Source organism: Mobula birostris, chromosome 5 (assembly GCF_030028105.1).
Source record: "Mobula birostris isolate sMobBir1 chromosome 5, sMobBir1.hap1, whole genome shotgun sequence".
In the NCBI taxonomy this organism is placed as follows: domain Eukaryota; kingdom Metazoa; phylum Chordata; class Chondrichthyes; order Myliobatiformes; family Myliobatidae; genus Mobula; species Mobula birostris.
In genome coordinates this window covers 114373362-114399157 of record NC_092374.1, presented here as the reverse complement: position 1 = coordinate 114399157, position 25796 = coordinate 114373362, and the positions used below count along the sequence as shown (strand labels likewise).

General features: G+C 40.0%; 1 protein-coding gene across 6 annotated transcripts in view; it reads right to left on the bottom strand.

Moving 5' to 3' along the window:
• thsd7ba (thrombospondin, type I, domain containing 7Ba) overlaps nucleotides 1–25796 on the bottom strand; it is a 1047195-nt gene that overhangs the window by 395626 nt on the left and 625773 nt on the right. For all 6 annotated transcript variants that reach the window (XM_072258592.1, XM_072258590.1, XM_072258595.1 and 3 more), the window contains 4 exons: nucleotides 21809–22043; nucleotides 19041–19156; nucleotides 9520–9652; nucleotides 2779–2882 (listed from right to left, as the gene is read on the bottom strand). In XM_072258592.1, coding sequence (XP_072114693.1) covers nucleotides 2779–2882; nucleotides 9520–9652; nucleotides 19041–19156; nucleotides 21809–22043 — 588 coding nt within the window. The remainder of the gene's footprint in view (nucleotides 1–2778; nucleotides 2883–9519; nucleotides 9653–19040; nucleotides 19157–21808; nucleotides 22044–25796) is intronic.

The following is a 25796-nucleotide window of genomic DNA, read 5'->3' as shown; positions in this document are numbered from 1 at the left end:
TCTCTGCCGCATCTGCTCCGAGGATGAGGTTTTCCATTCCAGGACATCTCAAATGTCCTCTTTCTTTAAGGATCGTGGTTTCCCTTCTTCTGTCATCAATGGTGCCCTCACCCGCATCTCCTCCATTTCCCACACTTCGGCTCACTCCATCCTCCCGCCGCCACAACAGGGACAGAGTTCCCCTTGTCCTCACCTACCACCCCACCAACCTCCAGATCCAGCACATTAACCTCCGCAACTTCCGCCACCTTCAACAGGACCCCACCACTAAGCACATCTTTCCCTCTCCACCCCCCTCTGCTTTCCACAGGGATCTCGGTCCCTCCACGATCCCCTGGTCCACACGTCCCTCCCCACGGATCTCCCACCTGGCACTTATCCCTGTAAGCACAAGTTCTACACCTGTCCCTACCACTCCTCTCTTGCCACCATTCAGGGCCCCAAACAGTCATTCCAGGTGAGGCAACACTTCACTTGTGAGTCTGTTGGGGTCACCTATTGCATCCGGTGCTCCTGGTGCGGCCTCCTCTACGTCAGTGAGACCCGACGCAGATTGGGGGACCGCTTCGTCAAGCACCTCCGCTCCGTCCACCAAAACAGACAGGATCTCCCAGTAGCCATCCACTTCAACTCTGCTTCCCACTCCCATTCAGATATGTCCATACATGGCCTCCTCTACTGCCATGATGAGGCTAAACTCAGGCTGAAGGGGCAACAACTCATATGCCGTCTAGGTAGTCTCCAGCCCCTTGGTATGAACATAGAATTCTCCAACTTCCGGTAATTCCCTCCCCCTCCCTTCCCCCATCCCTATTTCACTCTGCCCCCTCCCCCAGCTCCCTATCACCTCCCTCGTGGTTCCACCTCCTTCTACTACCCATTGTGTTTTCCCCTATTCTTTCTTCACCTTTCCTGCGTATCACCCCCCTACCTCCCCTCCCCCACCCCTTTATCTTTCCCCTTACTGGTTTTTCACCTGGAACCTACCAGCCTTCTCCTTCCCACCCTCCTCCCACCTTCTTTATAGGGCCTCTGCCCCTTCGCTCTTCAGTCCTGACAAAGGGTTCCGGCCCGAAACGTTGACCGATCTTTTCCACGGATGCTGCCCAACCTGCTGAGTTCCTCCAGCGTGTTGTGAGAGTTGCTTTGACCCCAGCATCTGTAGATTATTTTGTGTTTACCTTAACTTCCTTTGTCAGCCTCCGTTGCCTACACCTGTCATTTGAGAACTTCTTCCTTTGAGGGACATATCTGTTCTGTGCATTGTGACCTATTCCCAGAAACTTCAGCCATCTCTGCTCTGCCATCATTCCTTTCAGTTTAGTTCTCCAATCCACCTGGGCGAGTTCCTCTCTCATGCCTCTGTAGTTCCCTTTATTCAACTGCAATGCTGATACACGTGGTTTATGCTTCTCCCTCTCAAATTGCAGTATGAGTTCAATCATATTATGATGACTGCCCCCCTAATAGTTCCTTTACATTAAGCTCCCCAATAAGATCTGGTTTATTACACAACACTCAGTCTAAGATAGCCTTTCCCCAAGTAGGCTCAAGCACAAGTTGCTTTAAGAAGCCATCTCGTAGGCATTCAACAAATTCCCTCTCTTGTGATCCGACACCAACCTAATTTTCCCAATCCCCTTGCATATTGAAGTCCCCATTAGAATTATGCCATTACCCTTATTACATGTCTTTTCCAGCTTCCTTTGGAATCTCAACCCTAGATATTGACTACTATTTGGAGGCCTATATCTGATTCTCATAATAGTTTTTTTACCCTTTCAATTTCTTAACTCCACCCTCAAAGGTTCAACATTCTGATCCTATGTCACCTCTTTCTATATTTGTAATTCCATCTTGTACCAACAGAGCCACACCACCACCTGTGCCTTCCTACCTGTCCTTTCAATACGAAGTATATCCTTTGATTTTACGTTCCCAGCTATGGCCTTCTTTCAGCCACAACTCAGTGATGCCCACAACGTCATAACTGACCAATGTTTAGTGGCATCACAAGTTTGTCATGCTACGCACGTTTAAATCCAGCACCTTCAGTGCTGCATTCTTTGGCTTTTTGAATTTTGTTTTGGTTGTACAATTTAACTCTTTGTTCTGTCTGCATTTGTACCCCATCACCGGCTTATCCTTCCTTACGTTCATGTTACATCCATCATCTAAGCTATCTGGTTCACCCTCAGCTCTATCATCCTGGTTCCATCAAGCCTATGTTTTTTATCTCAGTGCTGTCATCAGGAAGGAGATGGATACCGAAGATTCAGGGCCCATGCCACACCTTTCAGGAACAGTTATCACCTCTCTTCTGTAAGACTCTTGAGCCAGAGCAAATAACTTCACTCAATTTCACTCGCCCCAACACTGAAAAGTTCCCACAACCTACGGACTCACTTTCACCTCATTGCTCATTTATTACTTTTTGTATTTACACATTATATTGTCTTTTGCATATTGATTGTCCATCTTGTTGTGTGTGGTCTTTCACTGATTATATCATGCTTCTTTGTATTTACTGTGAATGCCTGCAAGAAAATGAATCTCAGAGTTGTACATGGTCACATGTATGTCCTTTGATAATAGGTTTTGTTTAAACTTAGAAGGTTTTGCACTGCAGCATCATGCATATGACAATAATAAACCAATTACCAATTATGAATTAGTAGGATGCTGAGTCTCCGACATTTTCCGACTGGACAATTAGTATGAACTTTGGGGGCTCATGTACGAGCCAGTGGCACAACAACACTTACAGCAGCTACTTACCCCTGGACTGCAAACCAGAACCACAGGCCTCTGTTGCTCCAATTGTCCTCTGTCTGACATAATCAGGAGCCAAAATACAGTGATGCCATTTGTGTGTTTTCCATCTAAAGTTAAATAAACAAAGTGGTAATAATCCTTTCAAAATGGTCAAATCAGTTTAAGAGGAAATCACTAAGTTCATCAGTGAACTCTACACACTATTTTATTTTATTTAGTTATACAGCACAGAGTGGGCCCTTCCAGCCCTATGAGCCAAGCTGCACAACTCCTGACACAGCTGATTAACCCTGACCCAACCACAGGACATTTACGATGTCCAATCAACCTACCAATACAAATTTGGACAGTGGAGGGAACCAGAGCACTGGGGAGAACCCACACATTCCACGGGGAGGACGTACACCAACTCCTGACAGTACGGCGCCGGAATTGAACTCCGAACTCTGGAACTTCCCAAGATACCAAACAGGAAAAACGCCTAACTCATGCAATGGCATTGATGAGGACAGACGATCGCAGACACAAGGCCTGTTGGGAAGATTGACTTAGTAAGGGCTATTAAGTCTGTAGTTCATATGAAAGTTAGTTATGATGAGAATCCTTCGGTTTGTGGTCACCTGAAAAAACATCACAGAACTGAGGAGATAGCTCCTCCATGCAATAGACAGTCCTCTGGCCTCCTCTCACATGCCAAAGAAGTCCACCTAATCGGTAGCATACGAGTGGTGGAATCACAGAGGGAGTTGATAAGAACATGGTCAGAATGACATAGGATTAATGAAAATAAGGGCTTGTTGCTCATTGCAGACTTAGTGAATCAAAGGACATGTCTGTTGTGCAATATGACTTTGTGACTTGATAGCATTTGATTTCTTAAATTCTCTGCTTATTGTAAACTTTTTAAGCATATTCATTAACTGCTCTCTCTATTGTTAAGGTGAACTTCAAAACTACAAGGAGAATTGGTCTGTCACCAAAGACATCTGCAAATTCTACAGATGTACGGTGGAGAGCATTCTAACTAATTGCATCTGTCTAGTTTGGATGAGCCACCATACAGGGTCAGAAAAACCTGCAGAAAATTGTAAGCTCAGCCAGCTCCTTCATGGGCACTGGGCTCACCAACACTCAGGACACCTTCAAAAGGTGACACCTCAAAATGGTGGCATCCATCATTAAGGACCCCTATCATCCAGGAAATGCTCTCTTCTTATTGCTACCATCAAAGTGGGGAGTGGGGAAGGTAGAGGAGCCTGAAGACACACACTCAGTGTTTCAGGAACAGCTTTTTCCCCTCTGCCATCAGATTTCTGAAAGGATAATGAATCCATCAATACTACCTCACTATTTTCTTTCCCTCTCTTTTTGCACTTATTTATTTTTAAACATACTAATTTATAGTTATAATTATTATGTTTTGTAATGTACTGTTGAGCAAAACAACAAATTTCTTAACATATGCCAGTGGCATTAAACCTGATTCTGATAATGAGAGAGAATGGGAACAGTTGTCCACGTGGAATGGGGCAGCAGGGTAGCATAGAGTTTGCGTAATGCTTTACAGCACCAGATGTAAGATCAGGATTCGATTCCTGCAGCTGTCTGTAAACAGTTTGTACATTAACCTCATGACTGTGTGGGTTTCCTCCAGGTGCTTTGGTTTCCTTCCACATTCCAAAAGACATACAGTTAGGTTTCTAGGGCTGTTGGCATGCTATGTTGGCACCAAAAGCATGACCACAATTGGGCTCTGCCCAGTACAACCCTTGCTGATTTGATTTGATGCAAATGATACATTTCACTGAATGTTTTGATGCACATGTGACAAATAAATGTAATCTTTAATCTTTAGAACATTTTACAGAAGGAATGCAAAGACCAAGAGAGTACTGAATGTAGCAACGATAAATATAAGTAAAGAAAGTGATTTTGGTATGTCATTATTCCAAATCCCAAGGGTTTCTACAGTTATATTAATAGCAAAAGTATAGTGAGGGAAAAAATTGGTCCCTTAGAGAATCAGAGTGGACAACTATGTGTGGAGCCAAAAGAGATGGGGGAGATTCTGAACAAACTCTTTTCTTCGGTATTCACTAAGGAGAAGGATATTGAATTGTGTAAGATAAGGGAAACAGGTAAAGAAGTTATGGAAACTATGATGATTAAAGAAGAGGAAGTACTGGCGCTTTTAAGGAATATAAAAGTGGATAAGTCTTCAGGTCCTGACAGGATACTCCCTAGGACCTTGAGGGAAGTTAGTGTGGAAATAGCAGGGGCTCTGACAGAAAAATTTCAAATGTCATTAGAAACGGGGATGGTGCCGGAGGATTGTCGTATTGCTCATGTTGTTCCATTGTTTAAAAAGGGTTCTAAGAGTAAACCTAGCAATTATCAGCCTGCGAGTTTGACGTCAGCGGTGGGTAAATTGATGGAAAGTATTCTTAGAGATGATATATATAATTATCTGGATAGACAGGGTCTGATTAGGAACAGTCAACATGGATTTGTGCGTGGAAAGTCATGTTTGACAAATCTTATTGAATTTTTTGAAGAGGTTACTAGGAAAGTTGATGAGGGTAAAGTGGTGGATGTCGTCTATATGGACTTCAGTAAGGCCTTTGACAAGGTTCCACAGGGAAGGTTAGTTAGGAAGGTTCAATCGTTAGGTATTAATATTGAAGTAACAAAATAGATTCAGCAGTGGCTGGATGGGGGACGCCAGAGAGTAGTGGTGGATAATTGTTTGTCAGATTGGAGGCCGGTGAATAATGGTGTGCCTCAGGGATCTATACTGGGTCTAATGTTGTTTGTCATATACATTAACGATCTGGATGACGGGTGGTAAATTGGATGAGTAAGTATGCAGATGATACTAAGATAGGTGGAGTTGTGGATAATGAAGTAGGTTTTCAAAGCTTGCAGAGAGTTTTAGGCCAGTTTGAAGAGTGGGCTGAAAGATGGCAGATGGAGTTTAATGTTGATAAATGTGAGGTGCTACATTTTGGTAGGACTAATCAAAATAGGACATACATGGTAAATGGTAGGACATTGAAGAATGCAGTAGAGCAGAGGGCTAGGAATAATGGTGCATTGTTCCCTGAAGGTGGAATCTCATGTGGATAGGGTGGTGAAGAAAGCTTTTGGTATGCTGGCCTTTATTAATCAGAGCATTGAGTATAGGAGTTGGAATGTAATGTTGAAATTGTACAAGGCATTGGTGAGGCCAAATTTGGAGTATTGTGTCCAGTTTTGGTCACCGAATTATAGGAAAGATGTCAACAAAATAGAGAGAGTACCGAGAAGATTTACTAGAATATTATCTGGGTTTCATCACCTAAGTTACAGAGAAAGGTTGAATAAGTTGGGTCTTTATTCTTTGGAGCGTAGAAGGCTGACGGGGAACTTGATAGAGGTATTTAAAATTATGAGGGGGATAGATAGAGTTGACGTGGATAGGCTTTTTCCATTGAGAGTGGGAGAGATTCAAACAAGAGGACATGTGATGAGAGTTAAAGGGCAAAAGTTTAGGGGTAACATGGGGGGTACTTCTTTACTCGGAGAGTGGTAGCTGTGTGGAACAAGCTTTCAGCAGAAGTGGTTGAGGCAGGTTCGATGTTGTCGTTTAAATTTAAATTGGACAGCTATGTGGACAGGAAAGGAATGGAGGGTTATGGGCTGAGTGCAGGTCGGTGGGTCTAGGTGAAAGTAAGAGTTCGGCACGGACTAGAAGGGCCGAGATGGCCTGTTTCCGTGCTGTAATTGTTAATTGTTATGTGGTTATATGGTTATATTATATGGCCCTCGTATAATCCCCACTTACTATAGGTGTGTGGAGCACATGGTAATAGATGTATGTTTGCACTTCAATTCAAATTAATAGCCACATATCCAGTAATAAATGAAGAGAAATTGAGAAAGTCTAATCAGGGAAGAACACAAAATACTTGAGACTTAAGAAGTGAGAAAAAGGAAGATACAACAAGGGAACAGAAAGATGCAGTGTCCAGATATGTTTATAAACCTTAAGACCAGAGGAGTTTCAATGATAAATTATTGCTTTGTTATTTTTTTTGCTTATCATAGAGAATTCTAATAAGTTTCAACTTTATGCAAAAGTTTGTTTAAGAGGACCTAAACATCAAAAATATTTTTGACAGAGCAACACTTTTGAACATATCACCAATATGTAATCAATAAATACTGGAATATGACAGGGACCAGAATCTACAATGATTTACAATCTACAAATACATTAATAATGTACAAACATTTGTAGATGAAGGATCCACGTGTACTGTAGCTAAATTTGCTGCAAGATACAAAGACCCTGCAAAGGGATGTAATGACTGCAGAAGTTGGTAAATGGAATATAATGTGAGAAACTATAAGATTCTCTACTTTGAAAAGAAGAAAGTCTTTAAATGTCTTATGGAATACTGGCCTTTCTTGCCACAGGTAGGGCATCGCTGATACAACTTTATAGGTTGCTGATGAGTGCTGTTCATAATTTTCGTCGCTGTAGCTAAAGAAATATATCACTGGATTGCAGACAAAACAAGAGAAAGTTCACTTGATTGGTTTCTGGGAAAATGAGGTTAAAATATGGAAAGAAATTCAACAGTTTGGGTCAATACTCATTGAGTTCAGAAGAAGGAGAAATGGATACATACTATATTCTGAAGAGGATTGACAAGGTGGATTCTAAATTGGTGTTCCTCCTAGTGGGAGTATCGGAAACTAGTCACTATAATCTCAGACAAATGATCAAACCCTAATCATGGGGAAGTATTTCTTCCCTCAGAGTTGTGACCATATGAATTCTCTAACCCAAAATCCCCGGGACCTGACAGGGTGTTCCCTCGGACCTTGAAGGAGACTAGTGTTGAAATTGTAGGGGCCCTGGCAGAAATATTTAAAATGTCGCTGTCTACGGGTGAAGTGCCGGAGGATTGGAGAGTGGCTCATGTTGTTCCGTTGTTTAAAAAAGGATCGAAAAGTAATCCGGGAAATTATAGGCCGGTGAGTTTAACGTCAGTAGTAGGTAAGTTATTGGAGGGAGTACTAAGAGACAGAATCTACAAGCATTTGGATAGACAGGGGCTTATTAGGGAGAGTCAACATGGCTTTGTGCGTGGTAGGTCATGTTTGACCAATCTGTTGGAGTTTTTCGAGGAGGTTACCAGGAAAGTGGATGAAGGGAAGGCAGTGGATATTGTCTGCATGGACTTCAGTAAGGCCCTTGACAAGGTCCCGCATGGGAGGTTAGTTAGGAAAATTCAGTCACTAGGTATACATGGAGAGGTGGTAAATTGGATTGGACATTGGCTCGATGGAAGAAGCCAGAGAGTGGTGGTAGAAAATTGCTTCTATGAGTGGAGGCCTGTGACTAGTGGTGTGTCACAGGGATCAGTGCTGGATCCATCGTTATTTGTCATCTATATCAATGATCTGGATGATAATGTGGTAAATTGGATCAGCAAGTTTGCTGATGATACAAAGATTGGAGGTGTAGTAGACAGTGAGGAAGGTTTTCAGAGCCTGCAGAGGGACTTGGACCAGCTGGAAAAATGGGCTGAAAAATGGCAGATGGAGTTTAATACTGACAAGTGTGAAGTATTGCACGTTGGAAGGACAAACCAACGTAGAACATACAGGATTAATGGTAAGGCACTGAGGAGTGCAGTGGAACAGAGGGATCTGGGAATACAGATACAAAATTCCCTAAAAGTGGTGTCACAGGTAGGTAGGGTCATAAAGCGAGCTTTTGGTACATTGGCCTTTATTAATCAAAGTATTGAGTATAAGAGCTGGAATGTTATGATGAGGTTGTATAAGGCATTGGTGAGGCCGAATCTGGAGTATTGTGTTCAGTTTTGGTCACCAAATTACAGGAAGGATATAAATAAGGTTGAAAGAGTGCAGAGAAGGTTTACAAGGATGTTGCCGGGACTTGAGAAACTCAGTTACAGAGAAAGGTTGAATAGGTTAGGACTTTATTCCCTGGAGCGTAGAAGAATGAGGGGAGATTTGATAGAGGTATATAAAATTATGATGGGTATAGATAGAGTGAATGCAAGCAGGCTTTTTCCACTGAGGCAAGGGGAGAAAAAAAAACAGAGGATATGGGTTAAAGGTGAGGGGGGAAAAGTTTAAAGGGAACATTAGGGGGGGCTTCTTCACACAGAGAGTGCTGGGAGTATGGAATGAGCTGCCAGACGAGGTGGTAAATGCGGCTTTTTTTTAACATTTAAGAATAAATTGGACAGATACATGGATGGGAGGTGTATGGAGGGATATGGTCCGTGTGCAGGTCAGTGGGACTAGGCAGAAAATGGTTCAGCACAGCCAAAAAGAGCCAAAGGGCCTGTTTCTGTGCTGTAGTCTCTATGGTTCAAAGAATATGTTCAAGGCAAAGAATGAAAAACATTTCACCTGCTAGAGAGTAATGGGAGAGAGTAATGCAAGTGGTATCTACACTCAGATTAGATCAAAAGAAAAAGCTTTAAAGGATGATTGTCCTCGTCCCAACCTTGTTTCTTACATTTTTTATGTGAGTAAGGTTTCTGCTACAAGGAAGTTGTGGACAGAGCACACTGAAGTGTCAATAGACTTTGCCAGGAGTTTGGTCAATAATCCACCTTATTCTGTGCTTATGTTTTGACGTCAAGATCCTTTCCAATAATGGGATATGCTACAGGTGAATGAAGTGTATCTCTAAGTTTTGCCTCAAGTTATTTTTACCTATAGATCGGACAAACAGAGAGTGGTTCACATTCTCTTTCTTCATACAATGTATCTGGACACTCCTGCCCTTGATTGTCAGGCTTCTGGATGATAATTCTATAGCGAGACTGCTTTGCATTAGAAGAATTGCCTGAAAAAAGAGCATGGGAAAAATAGTCAGATGATTTACTACTGATGAACCTGAGAATTAAAGGAAAATTGAAACATTAAAATATAGTTATAAAACAAGGCATATTTTAGTTATACTTTCTAATCTACAACCACTCATTCCCTCCCACCTACATGCAGCTCACCCCACCTCCACACAGAGGCACAAGATCAGATCCTTATACAAAAATGCTAGACAGCCAATATGAACCCTAATGTCCATAACTTTTGCATAGCAATAAGCACATGCACTGATCCCAGGACAATGCAGATTGAGTTTTCTACTCTCTATCAGGACTAGCAGTTTCCAACTTCCCAACTGTTTCTCATTGATAGAACTCAGCATGGTGGGGTGGGGAGAGAAACAAAATCATAAATCTCGTCAAACAATTTGTTCCTAGTGCCTTTGGTACACAAAAGTGCTATGTTACACCGTTAATAAAGCACATGAGGTAATTAAATCGTTAATGTTACACAAGTATTATATGCTGCTGCAGTGTGGATACTATTAGCTGGTTTACTGTTGACTGCCCTGAGGACAGCAGCAACATCCTATGCACAAAGTTCCAGAGGAAGGCTATGTGAGAAAATACTAAAAAAATGCTGCCTCACACTGAAAAGCTTTTTTTTTTCTCTCTGTAAAACAAGTGTCTCACCAGATAATTTGATTTTCTGACTTTTATCCAGTATCTCCACTGACAGGGTTACTGAGATGTGGTACCGGAAGTGCTGGTGGGTGGAATTATAATGTCTTTCCACGAGCTTGAGTCAGTCATCATCCTTCTCAACTGAGATGATATGTGATCAATTGCATGTATTAAGATGGTGCACAATGGAACAAGGAGTTACTTGAGCCTCTGTATTTCCAGCACATCTGAACAATATTTTCATGTACTATGCAGCCAGATCTGAACCAGATGTAGAAATATGGTAAGATGCACCATTATCTTTGCAGAACAAAACACTAGCAGATTGATTAAAGGTCCTGTGGATCTCTAACTAGTGAGGAATAGAATTGAAGAAAGTCTGTTGACCAGTATCAGGAAAACCTGATGTCAGAGTAAATTTGTAAACTTTATAAAACATCAGTGGGACTGTACTTGTGATATTGTGTGTGTTTCCCATTATAACGCTACAGGAGAGATATAGTTGCACTGGAGTGAGGACCGTTGCACAAGGACGTCGCTTGGATTGGAGGACTTTAGATAGTCTGGGTGTGTTTGCCCAGGGATGACCTGATAGAAAAAAAATAAGAACAATAAGAAACATAGGTAGTCTAAGTAGTCAAAATCTTCTCTCCCATTGTCGAAGTATTGAAAAAAAAGAGGGCATTGACTTAAGGTTGGAAGAAGGTGGGAGGAAGAAGTTTCAAAGGGGATCTAGAGGCACATTTTTTTATGAAGAGTGTGGTTGATACCTGGAATGTACTTTCAGGGAGGATGGCAGAGACTGTGTTGAAGAAGCATTTATGCATGTAATGCCCTGGTTCACATCTTTACTGTTATGCTGTAGGTATTTCATATAGCAGCTCTGTAGGAGCAGCTTGTTCTGATTTCAGCCTGTTTGGGTTATTGTTAAAGATAAGGGATGACGTGGAATCCAATTTGCGGGAGGTTTTCTTGGTGAGGGGCAATAAGGGTGGGCTTGTGTTCGGCAGGAGATGGAACAAGAAGACACTGGGGAGAACCGGTTCTAGCATACGATCCGGTGGGAGACCCGTTTATTCGAGATGGATTGCGAGCGACGATCAGAAGATGGCCTGTGCTTTCACTGGCCAAGGGCCCAGCGTATGAGTGACAGAGAAGTTCAAGATGGGCTCTAACTTGTGCACATTTGACTGCTTAAGTAGAATGGGCCCTGTTCGTTATTCTTTACTAACCCTTTAGTTAAGAGAAGATTCATAAATATTCCTTTAATCGTTTGCAGTGTACTGTCTGTTGTTTCGTGGCACTAATTTTTAACAGGGTAGCAAACAGCATCCACACAAACTGGGGTTTGGGGTGGGAAGAGTCATCTTAATCTCACAAGTTTGGCAGGACCAGGGAGTGTCTTCCCTAGACTTGCGTAGCCAAGGAAACCAAGGTGTTTCAAACAGACACTTAAATAGGCAAAGCATAGAAGGTCAATGAAAAGGTTCGCATGGATATTGTAGACTGGATGGTGCCTTTCTATACTGACCCTAAAGCATTATAAAGCATTATAAAAGAAGTGTAACTATAAGTTATATAGGTTAAATATAATATTAGAATGGAGGTAAGGGATGTCACCTTAATGATTTTATCACATGACTATGTGTTCATTAGGTGGCATCAAAGTACGAAAAATGTTGCAGTATCTTGGAAAATGGGTGACTGTGATACCAAAACAATTCATATACCTGCCCATGATTATCAAAGCTTTCTGGAGAAGTCCACAAGCATGTGTGATAGAGGAGACAATGGCATTCCCGGCTACACCTCTTAACGGATCCTGGTTTTGATTTTTGGAGATAAAAGTCTGGCTTAATTGAGTTGGTTGTAATCAGTAAATTAGAATCGTTTCTTTAATGGATACACTTTATTATGTGCTTTCAATCATTGTGCATGGTGAAGTTCACGAAATACAAGGGCATTGTCACCAGGAACCCCAGAGAAACAGTCAACATCCTCACTGCAAACAGTCAGAATTTAATTAAAGGACTGTGTTACTGTGGTCATTGATGCAAAACGTTTCTTTACTCCTGTAATTGTAGAACAATGTTCTTCATAACAGCCTCAGGAGTTTACTCAGTACAATTAAATTAGTTTCTGTTGACATTTTTAAAGAGAGATCTGAATGTTCAGCCACTCTTTTGCTCTATACAATCTTGAAGCCTGTATAAAGTGTCCTTGAGCATAAACTGTGATTGAAAATAAAAACAACAGATTTTTTCTTATATTTTGCCTAGTATTGGAATTTCATTTAAAGATCTCTATCTTTCTGTAATTCATTATAGCTCTGCATCCTCAAAATAGAGGTTTTTTTTATTTTCTTCACCTTAACACTGCTCTGCAGCCTAAATTCTTGCAATGAAATATGTATATTACTGCTCTATTATCCAACTGATTAGTTATTTTTAATTTTTCAATTATTCTACTCAGCATAGTTCTAGATATGTATCATAGAATGTGCTCGGCTTAAAATTAATTTTCTCTGTGCTCCCAAATAGTGATCATCCCACAAAAAATCTCTCTCATACCCAGGACTTTTGAGAGCAAAACTGAGCTTTCTGCAATGGAAAATATGCAATCCAGTTCCAAAGCAAGTTGTGAGAGGGTTGAACACATGTTACATGGATGGGACAGAGACCTGGCAAGCAGAAGACAAGAAGTGACAAGAGATTGCAGAGGCTGGGATCTGGAGCAACAAATTTGTCAGCCATAAACAAAATTTAAAAGGTTAACTTACTGGCTTGGTAATGTCTTCAAGAACAATTGGTGTCTAGGGTCAGGAGTCACAGGTCCAAAGATTACCCCTTGAAGGGGATTTATATCAGGGATCAGTGGTTGGTGGGGACCTTCACAAACAATTGGTATTGCTGGAGGAACACTGAGCAGAGAGAGAGATCATTTGGGATGACTATGCCAGAGGACAGAGGATCTTCCATATGGACCAGTGCCTGAGATTGGGGCATTAAGGCTGGGGTAGGGGTTTGGGGGTGGTGTAGAGATCAAGACTGGAATTCAAAGATTCCATCCAGGAAACCAGTTCAGAGGGTGTACACGTAGAACAAAGAATAATTGGTTAGCATCAGTCACATCAATGAACCTTAGAGGGGCCTAGATCAAGTTAAGTAAATTTATAGTGCTTAGGGAGCAACTTTTTCAGATTTGAAATTCTTTAAGTAATACTATCTGAGGTGCTGGTATTGTGTGCTTGCTACAAAATATGGGTTTGGGGCTTGCAGCAGTGTGGAGTGCCTGCAAATTAATTTACATCTTTACTGATTGCAAATTAAGTTGTGTATGATGTTTTCCTAAGGAGTTGTCTGTTGCTGTGTCCTAAGGAGGCACACACTATACTACTCTCATTTAATGTATTATTTATACATTATCAACAACATCATAGTCTTCCTCTTTCCCTGGGATCTTCTCACACAATTGGCTTGCCTGGTGCCTCTCCAGCATTCACTCCGGATGCTAACTGAACACTTGTTTCATAATTCACGGTGATCTCCATCAGGTACTCTCTCATTACCTCTTCTACACCTTCCTCATGTTTTGTAGTGAAAGCCTCTTCTAGCACATCCTGTATTTAATGACTCGGTTTGTCACCAATTCTTGCACCTTGGGAACAGTGATCAACATCTGCTGCACCTTTCTGAACTTCTCATCTATTTATTGCAAAGCTGATAAAAAAAACTTTTCCCACACTTTACTACTCACTCGAAACTGTCTGTCTTTCTTTATCAGCTACAGTTTTTAGCTTTCCTCCATTCTCCCAACTCAGTTTGGCTGCACCTGGCTTAGGTTTCTTCTGAGCTGATGGATGAAAATTAGAATTCTGTTTTGCTTGAGCCATTATGGATAATCATCTACTTTTTTAAAGTGTCCTTCACAGTCTGAAAGGTCTAGTCTGTTTACCCAATGGAAGCAGCTTTGTAGGGAGGTGGGAGACTTTTTTTGTAGCCACAGCACAATAAATTCCCTGAATTGGCTGGAAAGGAACTGCAGCCCCTCCCTATATATTTGGCAAACCAATAGCGGTCAAATTGGTCAAAATTCAGCAATAGTGTTTTTTTTCTCATAGTGCATGATTCCACAGGTTATATTTCAAACCACTTGCAGAAGATTCTGAATAATATGAGGAGGCTATCATATCACCATTAGACAATAATTAGTACACCAACCATACAGTCCAAGTCCAAATTAGCCTTCTCAGAAGATGGGTTTTATAATTCATAAGAACATAAGATGTAGGAGCAGAATTAGGCTATTTGGCCTGTCGGGTCTGCTCCACCATTTCATCATGGCTGATCCATTTCCCTCAGCCTCATGCTTACTCCCCGTATCCCTCTACGTGCTGACTAATCAAGAATCTATCAACCTCAGCCTTAAATATACCCAATGACTTGGCCTCCACAGCCACCTGTAGCAATGAATTCCACAGATTCATCACCCTCTGGCTAAGGAAATTCCTTAGTTTCTCTGTTCTGAAAGCAAGCCACTTTATTCTGAGTCTGCATTGTCTAGTCTTATACTTGTCCACCATAGGAAACATCCTCTCCACATCCACTCCACTGAGGCCTTTCAATATTTGATAGGTTTCAATGAGTTCCACCCTCTTTCTTCTGAATTTCAGTGATTACAGGCCCAGGTTCATCAAATACTCCTCATCTGATAAGCCTTTCAATCCCAGAATCATTTTAGTGCATCTCATTTGAACCATCTCCAATGTCAGCAATCCATTCTTAGATAAGGAGCCCTAAACTACTCACAATACTCCAAGTCAGGACTCACCAGTGCCTTATAAAAGCTCAACATTACATCCTTCTACAACATTATATTATATTCTAGTCCTCTCGAAATGAATGCTAACATTGTGTATGTCTTCCTCACCACAGACTCAACCTGCAAGTTAACCTTTAGGGAATCTCCCATGAGGACTCCCAAGTCCCTTTGCGCTTCAGATTTTTGAATGTTCTCTCCATTTAGAAAATTCTCTATGCTTTCATATCTTCTACCAAAGTGCATGACCAAACATTTCCCAACACTGTATTCCATCTACAACTTTTTGTCCGTTCCTCTAATCTGTGCAATTCCTTCTGTAGCCTCTCTGCTTCCTCTACATTGCCTGACCCTCCACCTATCTTCGCATCATCTGCAAACTTGGCCAGAAAGCCATCAAAACCGACATCCAAATCATTGACATATAACATAAAGCGCAGTCCCAACACAGACCCCTGTGGAATATTACTAGTCACCAGTAGCCATTAAAAATGGCTTCCTTTATTCCCACTCTTAGCCACCTGCCAATCAGCCAATGCTCTATCCATGCTGGTCTCTTTCCTGTAAGACCATGTGCTCTTAACTTATTAAGCAGCCTCATGTGTGATACCTTCTCAAAGGGCTTCTGAAAATCCAAGTACAAAACATATATTGATTCTCTTTTGTCTATCCTATTTGTTATTTCTTCAAAGAATTCCAAAAGATTTGTCAGGCAAGATCTTCCCTTGAAGGAAACTATGCTGAGCATGGCTTATTTTATCATGTGCTCCCAAGTATCCCAACCACATCCTTAACAATCAACTCCAACAACTTCCCAATAACTGAGGTCAGACTAACTGACCAATAATTACTTTTCTTTTGCCTCTCTCACTCTTGATGAGTAGAGTGTCATTTAATTTTCCAGTGTTCCAGAACAATTCCAGAATCCATTGATTCTTGAAAGATCATTACCAATACCTACACAATCTTTTCAGCCACTTCTGTCAAATTCCCGTGGTATAAACCATTTGGTCCAGATGACTTATCTACCTTCAGACCTTTCAGTCTCCCAAACACCTTCTCTCTAGTATTTTTAACTTCACTCACTTCTGCTCCACGACACCCTCGAACTTCCGGTGAACTATTGGTGTCTTCCACAGTGAAAATTGATGCAAAATATTTATTCAGTTCATCCGTCAATTTCTTGTATCCTGTATCTACCTCCCGAGAATCATTTTCCAGCAGTCTCATATCTACTCTCACCTCTCTTTTAAATGTTATATATCTGAAGAAACTTTTGGTACCCTCTTTAATATTATTGGCTAGCTTACCTTCATATTCTATCCTTTCCTTTATGATTTTTTTTAGTTGCTTTCTGTTTTTTTTTGAAGTTTTCTAATCCTCTAACTTCCTACTAACTTTTGCTCTATTATATGCCTTCACTTGGCCTTTCTGTTAGCTTTGACTTCTCTTGTCAACCTCAGTTGTATCATTCTGCCTTTATAATATTTCTGCTTCTTTGGGATGTATCTATCCTGTGTCTTCTGAATTCTCCCAGAAGCTTCAGCCATTGCTGCTCTGCCATCATCCCTGCTAGTGTTGCTTTCCAAACAATTTTGGCCAGCTCCTTTCTTATGCCTCTGTAATTCCCTTTACTCCACTGTAAAACAGATGCATCTGACTAACCTCTCCTTTATAAATTGCAGGATGACTTCTATCATATTATGGTCAACACTCCAAAGGATTCCTTTACTCTAAGCTCTCGAATCAATTCCAGTTCACTGCACAGCACCCAATCTAGAATAGCTGATCTCCTGATGGGCTCAGCCATGAGCTGTTCTAAAAAGTCATCCCCTAGGCATTCTACAAATTCTACCCTTGGGATACAATACCAACCTAATTTTCCCAATCTACCTGCATATTGAAATCCCCTATGACTGTCATAACATTACCCTTTTGACATGCATTTTCTATCTCACATTGTAATTTGTTCACCACATCTTTGCTACTGTTTGGAGGTCTGTACGTAACTCCCACCAGGGTCTTTTTACGCTTGCTATTTCTTAGCTCTACCCACAACAATTCTACACCTTCTGATCCTGTGTCATCTCTTTCTAATGATTTCATTTCATTCTTTACCAACAGAGCCACCCCATCCGCTGTGCCTACCTGCCTGTCCTTTTGATTCAATTTATATTCTTGGGCATTAAGCTCCTAGCTATAATATTCTTTCAGCCACGATTCAGCGATAGCCACAACATCATACAAAGCCATCTGTAACTGTGTTACAAGCTCATCTATCTTATTCCATGTACTAGGTGCATTCAAATATAACACCTTCTCTGGAAGAGATCTCACTGATCCAGAAATCTGAACCCCTGCATCATTTCCTCAGCCACACATTCATCTGCCGAATCATTCTATTCTTACCATCACTGGTGCATTCAATCCATGAATGTTGAATACATGTCAACCAGGTCTTTAACATCTTGGCCTATTCTAGGCCTGTAAACAAACTCACATACCACAACCTTCTTATGCATGTGCCAGGATGCTGTGAAAATATGTCACGGGATTACTCTTCAAATGTTCCAGCAATAACCAAGCAATTACTCCATGAGCACACACACTCAATTGATATTCAATTCATATTCTCTGCCATAGAAAGATTAGATTATATTAGTGTTACCAACCTTTCCATGAAAACTAGATATTCATATGGCTGCCTTATGGTGGCTCTTTTTGGTACTGCTTACAGCAATGAAATCATGAACAGTCTGTGATGTAAAATTATTATTCTTGGAATTGAACCAAGTCTCTTCGTTTGGGCCCCTGACAGAACAGTTGCAGCAGCATTCTGAGTTGAAAAGTGCACATGCAAACTACGAGGTGGAACACCCTGTTCACCACTTCTGTGAGTAATACAGGGTCACGACTGACCTTCAACTCAGCACTACTTTCCTGCACCAACCCCCAAACCCCTGATTCCTATAATCTTTAAAAACCTGTCAACATCTATCTTTGCTCCATGACCTCCATCAATTATTTTCTCCCATCAGCTGGGAGACCAGGCCTTTTCACACCATTGTCTGTGTGATCTCAGTGGGACTCGAAATAATGAAAGCGAGGCATCAATGATAAGGAATTGGAATCTGTGACTGAGGGATGCGAACATGTGTTTGGGTCAGCCAGGGACCTCCTTATATGGGAGTAGTTGATTGGTGCACAAGACACAGTCACCACACTCATCCTATTACTTACTTACTATTCATCTTCTCTGGAATGCAGTTTGAGTAGATGTGTGCTATTGGAGGAGATTCTTTCACAAATTTGTTGTTCAATTACTTTTAATGATCTGTTTGAGTACATTTTACCACAGAAGAACATAAGTAGAAACAGGCTCTTAGGCCAATGATATCTGTGCTGACATTGAAACCTATTTAAAACTAATCCCATCTATAACCCCTCAATTCCTAGCTGTTCATGTGCCTATCTAAAAGTCAATTAAATGTCACAATTGCGCCTGCTTCCATCACCAACCCTGACAGCACATTCTAGGCATCTACCACTATATGTGTAAAAAGACATCTTCTTTAAATGTTCCCCCCTCTCACCTTAAAATTATCTTCCCTAGTATCCCTACTCTGGAAAGAGCTTCTGAATGTCTAATTGATCAACATTTCTCATAATGTTATAACTTTGAGTCAGGTCTCCCTGCAGCCTCCAACAGCCCAGAGACAACAATCCAAGCTTCTCCTCACATTTCTTAATCTCTAATCCAGGCAACACCCTTGTGACCATCAGTGACCTGCTCTCCAAGGCCACCACATCCTTCCTGCAATGGGGTGACCAGAACCACATACAATGTGGCATAATTAGACTGATTGAGTATCTTCACCACTAAAGATACGTCATCAGAAGAATTACCTTGTTGACATGTAGTGGGGCAAGAGGTCCATTCACTGAAGGGGGTGGCAATGCAATCCTTTTTACATGGCAAAAGGCATGGCTGAAAAGTTTTAGGCTGGGAATTTTCAGGACACCTGGAAATGTTGGGAAAGAGGAGGAATCAATAATTACTGTTCCAAAGATCAGACATAAAAGATGCAACAAACCTTTTTAAAAAATAATGTTAAAGGATAATTTATTTTAAACAAGAGAATGACAATAGGCCACATAGATCCTTGAACCTGCTATGTTACTGAATAATATCAGAATGATCCTGTGCCTCATGCACTTTCCCAGCTAATCCTACACCCCTTGATTGTCTCAGTTTTTAAAAACAAATTTATCTTAACTTTAAATAACTGTATTGAAAAATGCGCCCACAATCCCATGGTGGAGAGGTTCATGAAATTACACTCTCTGCCAAGGGTCTTCATCTAAGCCTTAAGTAACTATTCTCTTACTCCGAGTCTATATCCCTGATTTTGTGACTTCCTGCTATGTAAAAAAATTATATTAGGCTCCCAAACTGAGTTATACAAACTTTCAGGATGTACTTTATACAGCACGTCAGTCACATGCATCATCTGCAGCACATGATCAGAGAAATAATTTAAATGCATTTTCAAACAATTGCCTAATTGAAATTCCTGTTATGCTTGACAATCAATGTTCTAAATCACAATGCTGGTATGTTTTAAAAAAACTGCAGTTTGTCAAGTCAACCAATACTGACCTGAATAAAGAACCCCAGAGTTTGCTTTCACTTCAAGCAGGGGAGACAATGAGTGGACAAGAGCTTTTCAGTACTGGGTCATTGACTTAAATTATGCCCACACCAGTGTCAGTAATATCCCCATTGTTGCTAATGGAGAATGAAATACTAACAGGAGTATCATTATTAACCAAGAACCAACATTGAACTGAATTATAGTTCTCTCACTGAGATCACGGCTGATGATGCAATATCAGCAGCTCAGCCCAACAAATTGAACTTATCTTCGCTAACACACAGTGACGCAGCAGATCATGGTACTGGAAAGGAAGAGAACACTGCAGATTCTGGAAATGTGAAATAAAAGAAAGTTCAAGAAAAATCCAAAGATTAGGTACTATCTGTGGAGAGAAAAAGAGTTAACAATTCAGATCAATGACCTTTCATTAGAACTGGGGAGAGTTAGAAATCCAGCATGTGTTAAATTGCTGTAAAGGATGAGGGCTTGAGAGAATAAAGGGAATATCTGCGATGGGCTTAGACCAAGAAAGGCTGCATAGCACAGGTGGTAGAAGGGCCAGTGGAGAACAGGTGATGAAGGCTGTTTAATTAGGGCTGATATTACTGGAAAAGGTGTAACTAAAAGAAGGCAAATCACAGCAGAGGACAGAAAACAAAATACTGGAACCATGAGACAGAAAAACCTGCAGCTGCTAAAAATCTGAAAGAAAAGAGAAAGCTGGAAATATTTGTCAGGTCAGACAGCATCTGTAGAAAGAGAAAGTCAGTTTTAACGCTACGGGTTGAGGGCTTTTCATCAAAATTCAATAGCTCCAATACAAACTTAGCAGATCATCTGAAAAACATGTTTCATTGAAAAACATAAAGAATGAGATTTAACATAGCCATAGAACACTCCTTGGAAAGTAGTTTCCCTTGTTATTTCTCAACGTGATCTTTGGAGCATAGTCATTTTGTTCCAATCTGAAATTGAATATGTAAATGTGTAATAGACATTAATCTACATTGTGGTCCTTTTCACTGAAATATTCAGCTATTGTCCAAGTACCCTTTGTTCATTTATTAACATCATTTTTAATAAGGACAATTAAATAGCAAGACTTGACAGAACTTGACTGCATTTATAATCTAAAATGTGTTTCTTTGCAGAAGAGAATGACAAAATTTGAAGGCTGAACTTCAGTATCTTATTAACATTGTACAATGTAATTATTGTTCCTGATGTTCAAACACAGAAGACTCACTCATCAGCATGATTTTAAAATGCCCATGGTATTTTAATGTGCTGTCCATTAGCACTACTTAGTTTTTATTTTCCTTTCATTGCTCTTTGCTTCTCCTCTTTATATATCAAAAAAGCTATTAGTGTGCTTAAAAATTCCCGTAAAATATTATTGTAGCTAATACCGAATAAAGCTATATGCATAATTTCAAAATAAATATTATCAAGTGAATACACTGTGAAGGATTCAGCCAGATATTATCAGTACTGATCTAACAGGATAACCTTTTTATTTGAACGGGATAATTTAATGTTAAACAAACGCCAAATAAACTGACTTACCTGCCAGTATCTTATTCATATCCCCCATTTTATATTGTCCAATGTTAGGGCAGAGTAAATGGTCTTAATGGAACTTCTTCATATTTCACTCATTAGATTGATTGTTTCAAAAGAAATATTTTTTTCTCCTTTCAAGAATTTTAAGACAGTATTCTTTTGTCAGTAAAGCCATGAGAACTTCAAAGCAGCATTGTTTTGTAGGTAAATTTATTTAATTATTAATATAGAGAATATTTTTGACTGAAATGCAATTTTGCCAATTTAGTTAGATCAGCCTTTGGGGCAGTATGAAACCTTTTAAAAGGGAACAAGATGGTATTGCTGACCAATAGATTAAAGAAAAGCAAAAATGTACACTCAGTATCTTCACACTTCATACATGAGAATTTTAACGGATTAAGATATGCTATTTATTTCTGTTAAATTTTCACTCTGAATAGGAAATAATACCTTTTTGGAGAAACAGGTCCAAATTTGTTCCTTACACAGTGGACCTGTCGAACTTGGATGCCCACAGAACAAGTGGCTTCACCATTCCAATTGACTGTAGTGTTGAGGGCTGCCACTGACGTATCTTCTGTGCAAGGACCCCATGGTGATGCCTCCCAGTAAAACACTGTGCAGCCATGAATATTACAGGATCGCCATTCTTGCAAAGCTTGGCTAGACGGGCATGGCTTTCCACCTAGGATATAAAGGAACTTACCATAAGTAATTTATGGTTATGCCTTAAAGAATATCATTCAGTTTTCTATCCACAAGAAAGTCTGTCTACCAAAACTAAGAGTACACTATATTTAAGAACGTGAAAAATTACTTATGCTCAATAAATGTTAACTTATTTAGTAAAACTGATCTTTAAGTACATATTTTGAGAGCACAAAGTTTATATTTACTATACCTGCATTCTTAATGTTATTGCAGAAGATATTAGCACCCAATAAATTTAACTAGTTTGTTTTACCACTTACTTTTATCTATATCTACTTAAGGAATATGCATGACTGACTTTCAGAAATAATCATGTCAATAAAAATTTCGCAACAACCCGTATGAATTTTTAAATTGTGTATTTATATTTTACATCAACAGGTTATAGATACAAATTAAAATAGATTATTAAATGGTCACAGATATTTTAAGTAACTGAACAAATTACAGGTGTGTAATCAAATAGCCTTCAAAATGATAGGTATATATTTAAAGTGTCTATATTTAAATAACAACTAACAAATTATATATTCTATCAAATTACAGATGCTTAGCTTCCTTTAAGCAGCCTAATAAGCTGTGACTGCATGGGTTGGTAGATCCTTAACCTATTAACAAAGTTATACACGTGTGGTTCAATGGCTCATTAAAAGGATACAAGTGTTTGTTTAGCACCTTAATAACCATTATGTGGTTTAATAATCCATTAATAGGCTGGAGACTTTCCTAAAGTCCCACAGGCTTCACTTTTCCCAAGATTCTGTGAAAAAAAGAGATTAGCACTGTTCTCAGCCTCAGCTGGTAGTAATTCACACCAGTGAAAACATGTACCATTGAGGATACATAGAAATATAATTGATTATCTTACACAAGCTATACTAATACTAATGCAGAAATTACACCTGACCTTACACTGGCAAAGACACTCAGCATGATGCAAAAGCAAAATACAATGGATAATGTGAATCTGTGAGATGTATTAGGTCAGGCAGCATCAATAGAGAGACAAATTCATTTAACGATTTTTATATCAGTAGATGCAAATTAATATTAGTGTTTAGAAAAAGAAAATAATTGATTTGGACCTGAAAAGTTAATTTAATTTGTCTCTATACATTTTCTATACACAGCAAAACTTAGAACAAGACTGTCAAATGTCACAGCCACCTCTCTCTTTGAATGGAAAAGAATAATGCACAAGTTAACAAGATTGGTGAATAGGGACTTTTGAATAGAGGACAATTTTTGCTGATAAATTAAACACTGTATGCCTAACTTCTAAAAATTTTGGAATAAAAAATATATTTTGGAGACATTGCACAATTTAGACAGCATATGTGGAAGAAAAGAAATAGAGTTAATGTAATAGGCCAAAGACCTTTCATCAGAACTGGAAAAGAGAAAAAATAAGTTGGATTTAGCTTGCAGAAACATTTGGAAAGGGAGTGAATAAGACAAAGGGAATACCTGAATTAGAATGAGTTTAGAGGTCCCATGCAGAAAAGTTGCACATGAAGGTATCTTGTTGATAGACCAGTTAGTTATTTGGTAATTAGGGTAATTAGAGACGGCGAGTTACGAGGGATGTTGGAGAGAAAAAACCCAAGCAAAGGAAGATAAAAGTTATGAAATGCAGAGATGTGAGGAATGCTGCAGGTCTGGCAACATTACTGGAGAGAGATGAACTGAGCTGATATATTAGATTAATGGCCTAAAACAGAACTGGCTCGGTGTAGAGAAAGTGAGTTGCATGAACCTATAAAATTCAGTATTGAGACTGGATGACGATAACCTGCCCTGGCACTTGATAAAGTGCTGATTCTCCAGCTTACCTTGAGCTTCATCGTAAAATTGCAGGAAACCACATTAGAAATAGCATGGTGAATTAAAGTGGCTAATACCAGGAACCTTGGGATTGCCACGCAGACTTTAAGAAAACCTGATGAGTTACAGTATCCAAAGTGCAGCTGTTACTTAACAATCCAGAGAATTTGTAAAATAAATAAATAAAAATACATTTTCAGATACTCTATTGCACTGGATCTTTATTTTAGAAGTTTCTTGAGCTTTGCTTCACAACCATAATGAGCAGCTAGACTGCAAATTGCAAAACCTGGGAATGATAATGTGGCCAACAGTTCATGTTATTGGAAAAACAGAAAGTACTCCATAATTGAGATGAAACCAGTTACTTCCACTTGGTACCACACATGCACTTTCCTAATCTGAACATGGACCTTCAGTCGAATCAGCCATAAACTATCCAGTACTGACAATGTGCTCTAAATGGTTACAGGATCACTGCCAATGTAGTGAGGAAACCCCATCACTAAATCACACCCCTTAGTTTTTGATAGCCAGCAACTACCTCCCTTCCTTGTACAATCATTGATGATTTTTAAATCTCTAAAATTCAAACTTATCTAAAGCCTAGTATTTAGTAACGATGGTTTATTGTTTTAAGCAAAGTTTAATTATAAGTGTCTATCAATACTCAAATCTGGTCATATCAATGGATCCTGGACTGCAGGCTCAAGTTGTGAGTGCAGTTCTACATTAAGAAAATGAAGACATGGAAGATGAATCATTCTACAGGTACAATTCAAAAACAAAGGCCTTTGATCTCCATTCCCAATTATCCTGCTGGCAAATGTACAGTCTCTGGAAAATAAAACTGAAGTCCTCAGAGCAAGATTTCAGGACCAGAGGGGCATCAGGGACTACTGTGTACTTTGTTTCATAGAAACATGGCTCACTCCCACCGTTTTGGATGCAGCGCTACAGCGTGAGGGTTTCACCATCCACCACAAAGACAGAACAGCTGAGTCTTTTAAAGGTAGAGGAGGTGCAGTATGCTTCATGATTAACTCATCATGGTGCATTGATGTGGCTGTTCTGTCTCAGTCCTGCTCCACTGAACTAGATCATCTAGCTGTCAAATGTCATCCATTTTATCTGCTGAGGATGTTTTCCGACATAATCCTGGTAGCAATGTACATTCCACTTCAGGCCAACATGAGGCAGGCAGTGGAGGAGCTAAGCACTGTAATCTGCGGACATAAAACACTCCTGGATACTTTTCATTGCAGGAGATTTTAACCAAATCAGCTTGAAGAAGTCTCTTAAACAACTACCACAACATATTACCTGTGGAACCAGAGCAGCCAACACACTTGATCACAGTTTTACTGTGCCATCCCATGCCCACACTTTGGAAAGTCTGATCACCTGGCTGTACTTTTACTCCCAGCATATATGCAGAGATTAAAGACCGCAGCACCAATGATGAAGACCAAGAAGGTATGGTGAAGGGAGGCATGCAAGACTGCTCTGAGTTGGTGGATTGTACAATATTCATCTTCGAATCTGAATGAATACTCCACAGTTGTCACTGATCTCATCAAGACCCGTGTGGATGAATCTGTACCTTCAAGATCATATTGGGCATACCCAAACCAAAAGCCGTGGATAAACCAGGAGATTTGTAGTCTACTGAGGGCTAGATCTGTGACTGGTGATCCATAGCTGTATAAGAAGTCCAGGTACGTCCTGCGGAAGGCAACTTTAAGAGCAGAAAAACCCAATTGTGATTGAAATTAGAAACACTTCAGCTCTGGCAGGGTTTACAAACCATTACTTTCACCAAGTTGCAACGTAACATCATGAATAGCTGTGATGCTTCACTCCCAGGCAAGCTCAATGCATTTGTAAGGGGGTTTTGTCTTTT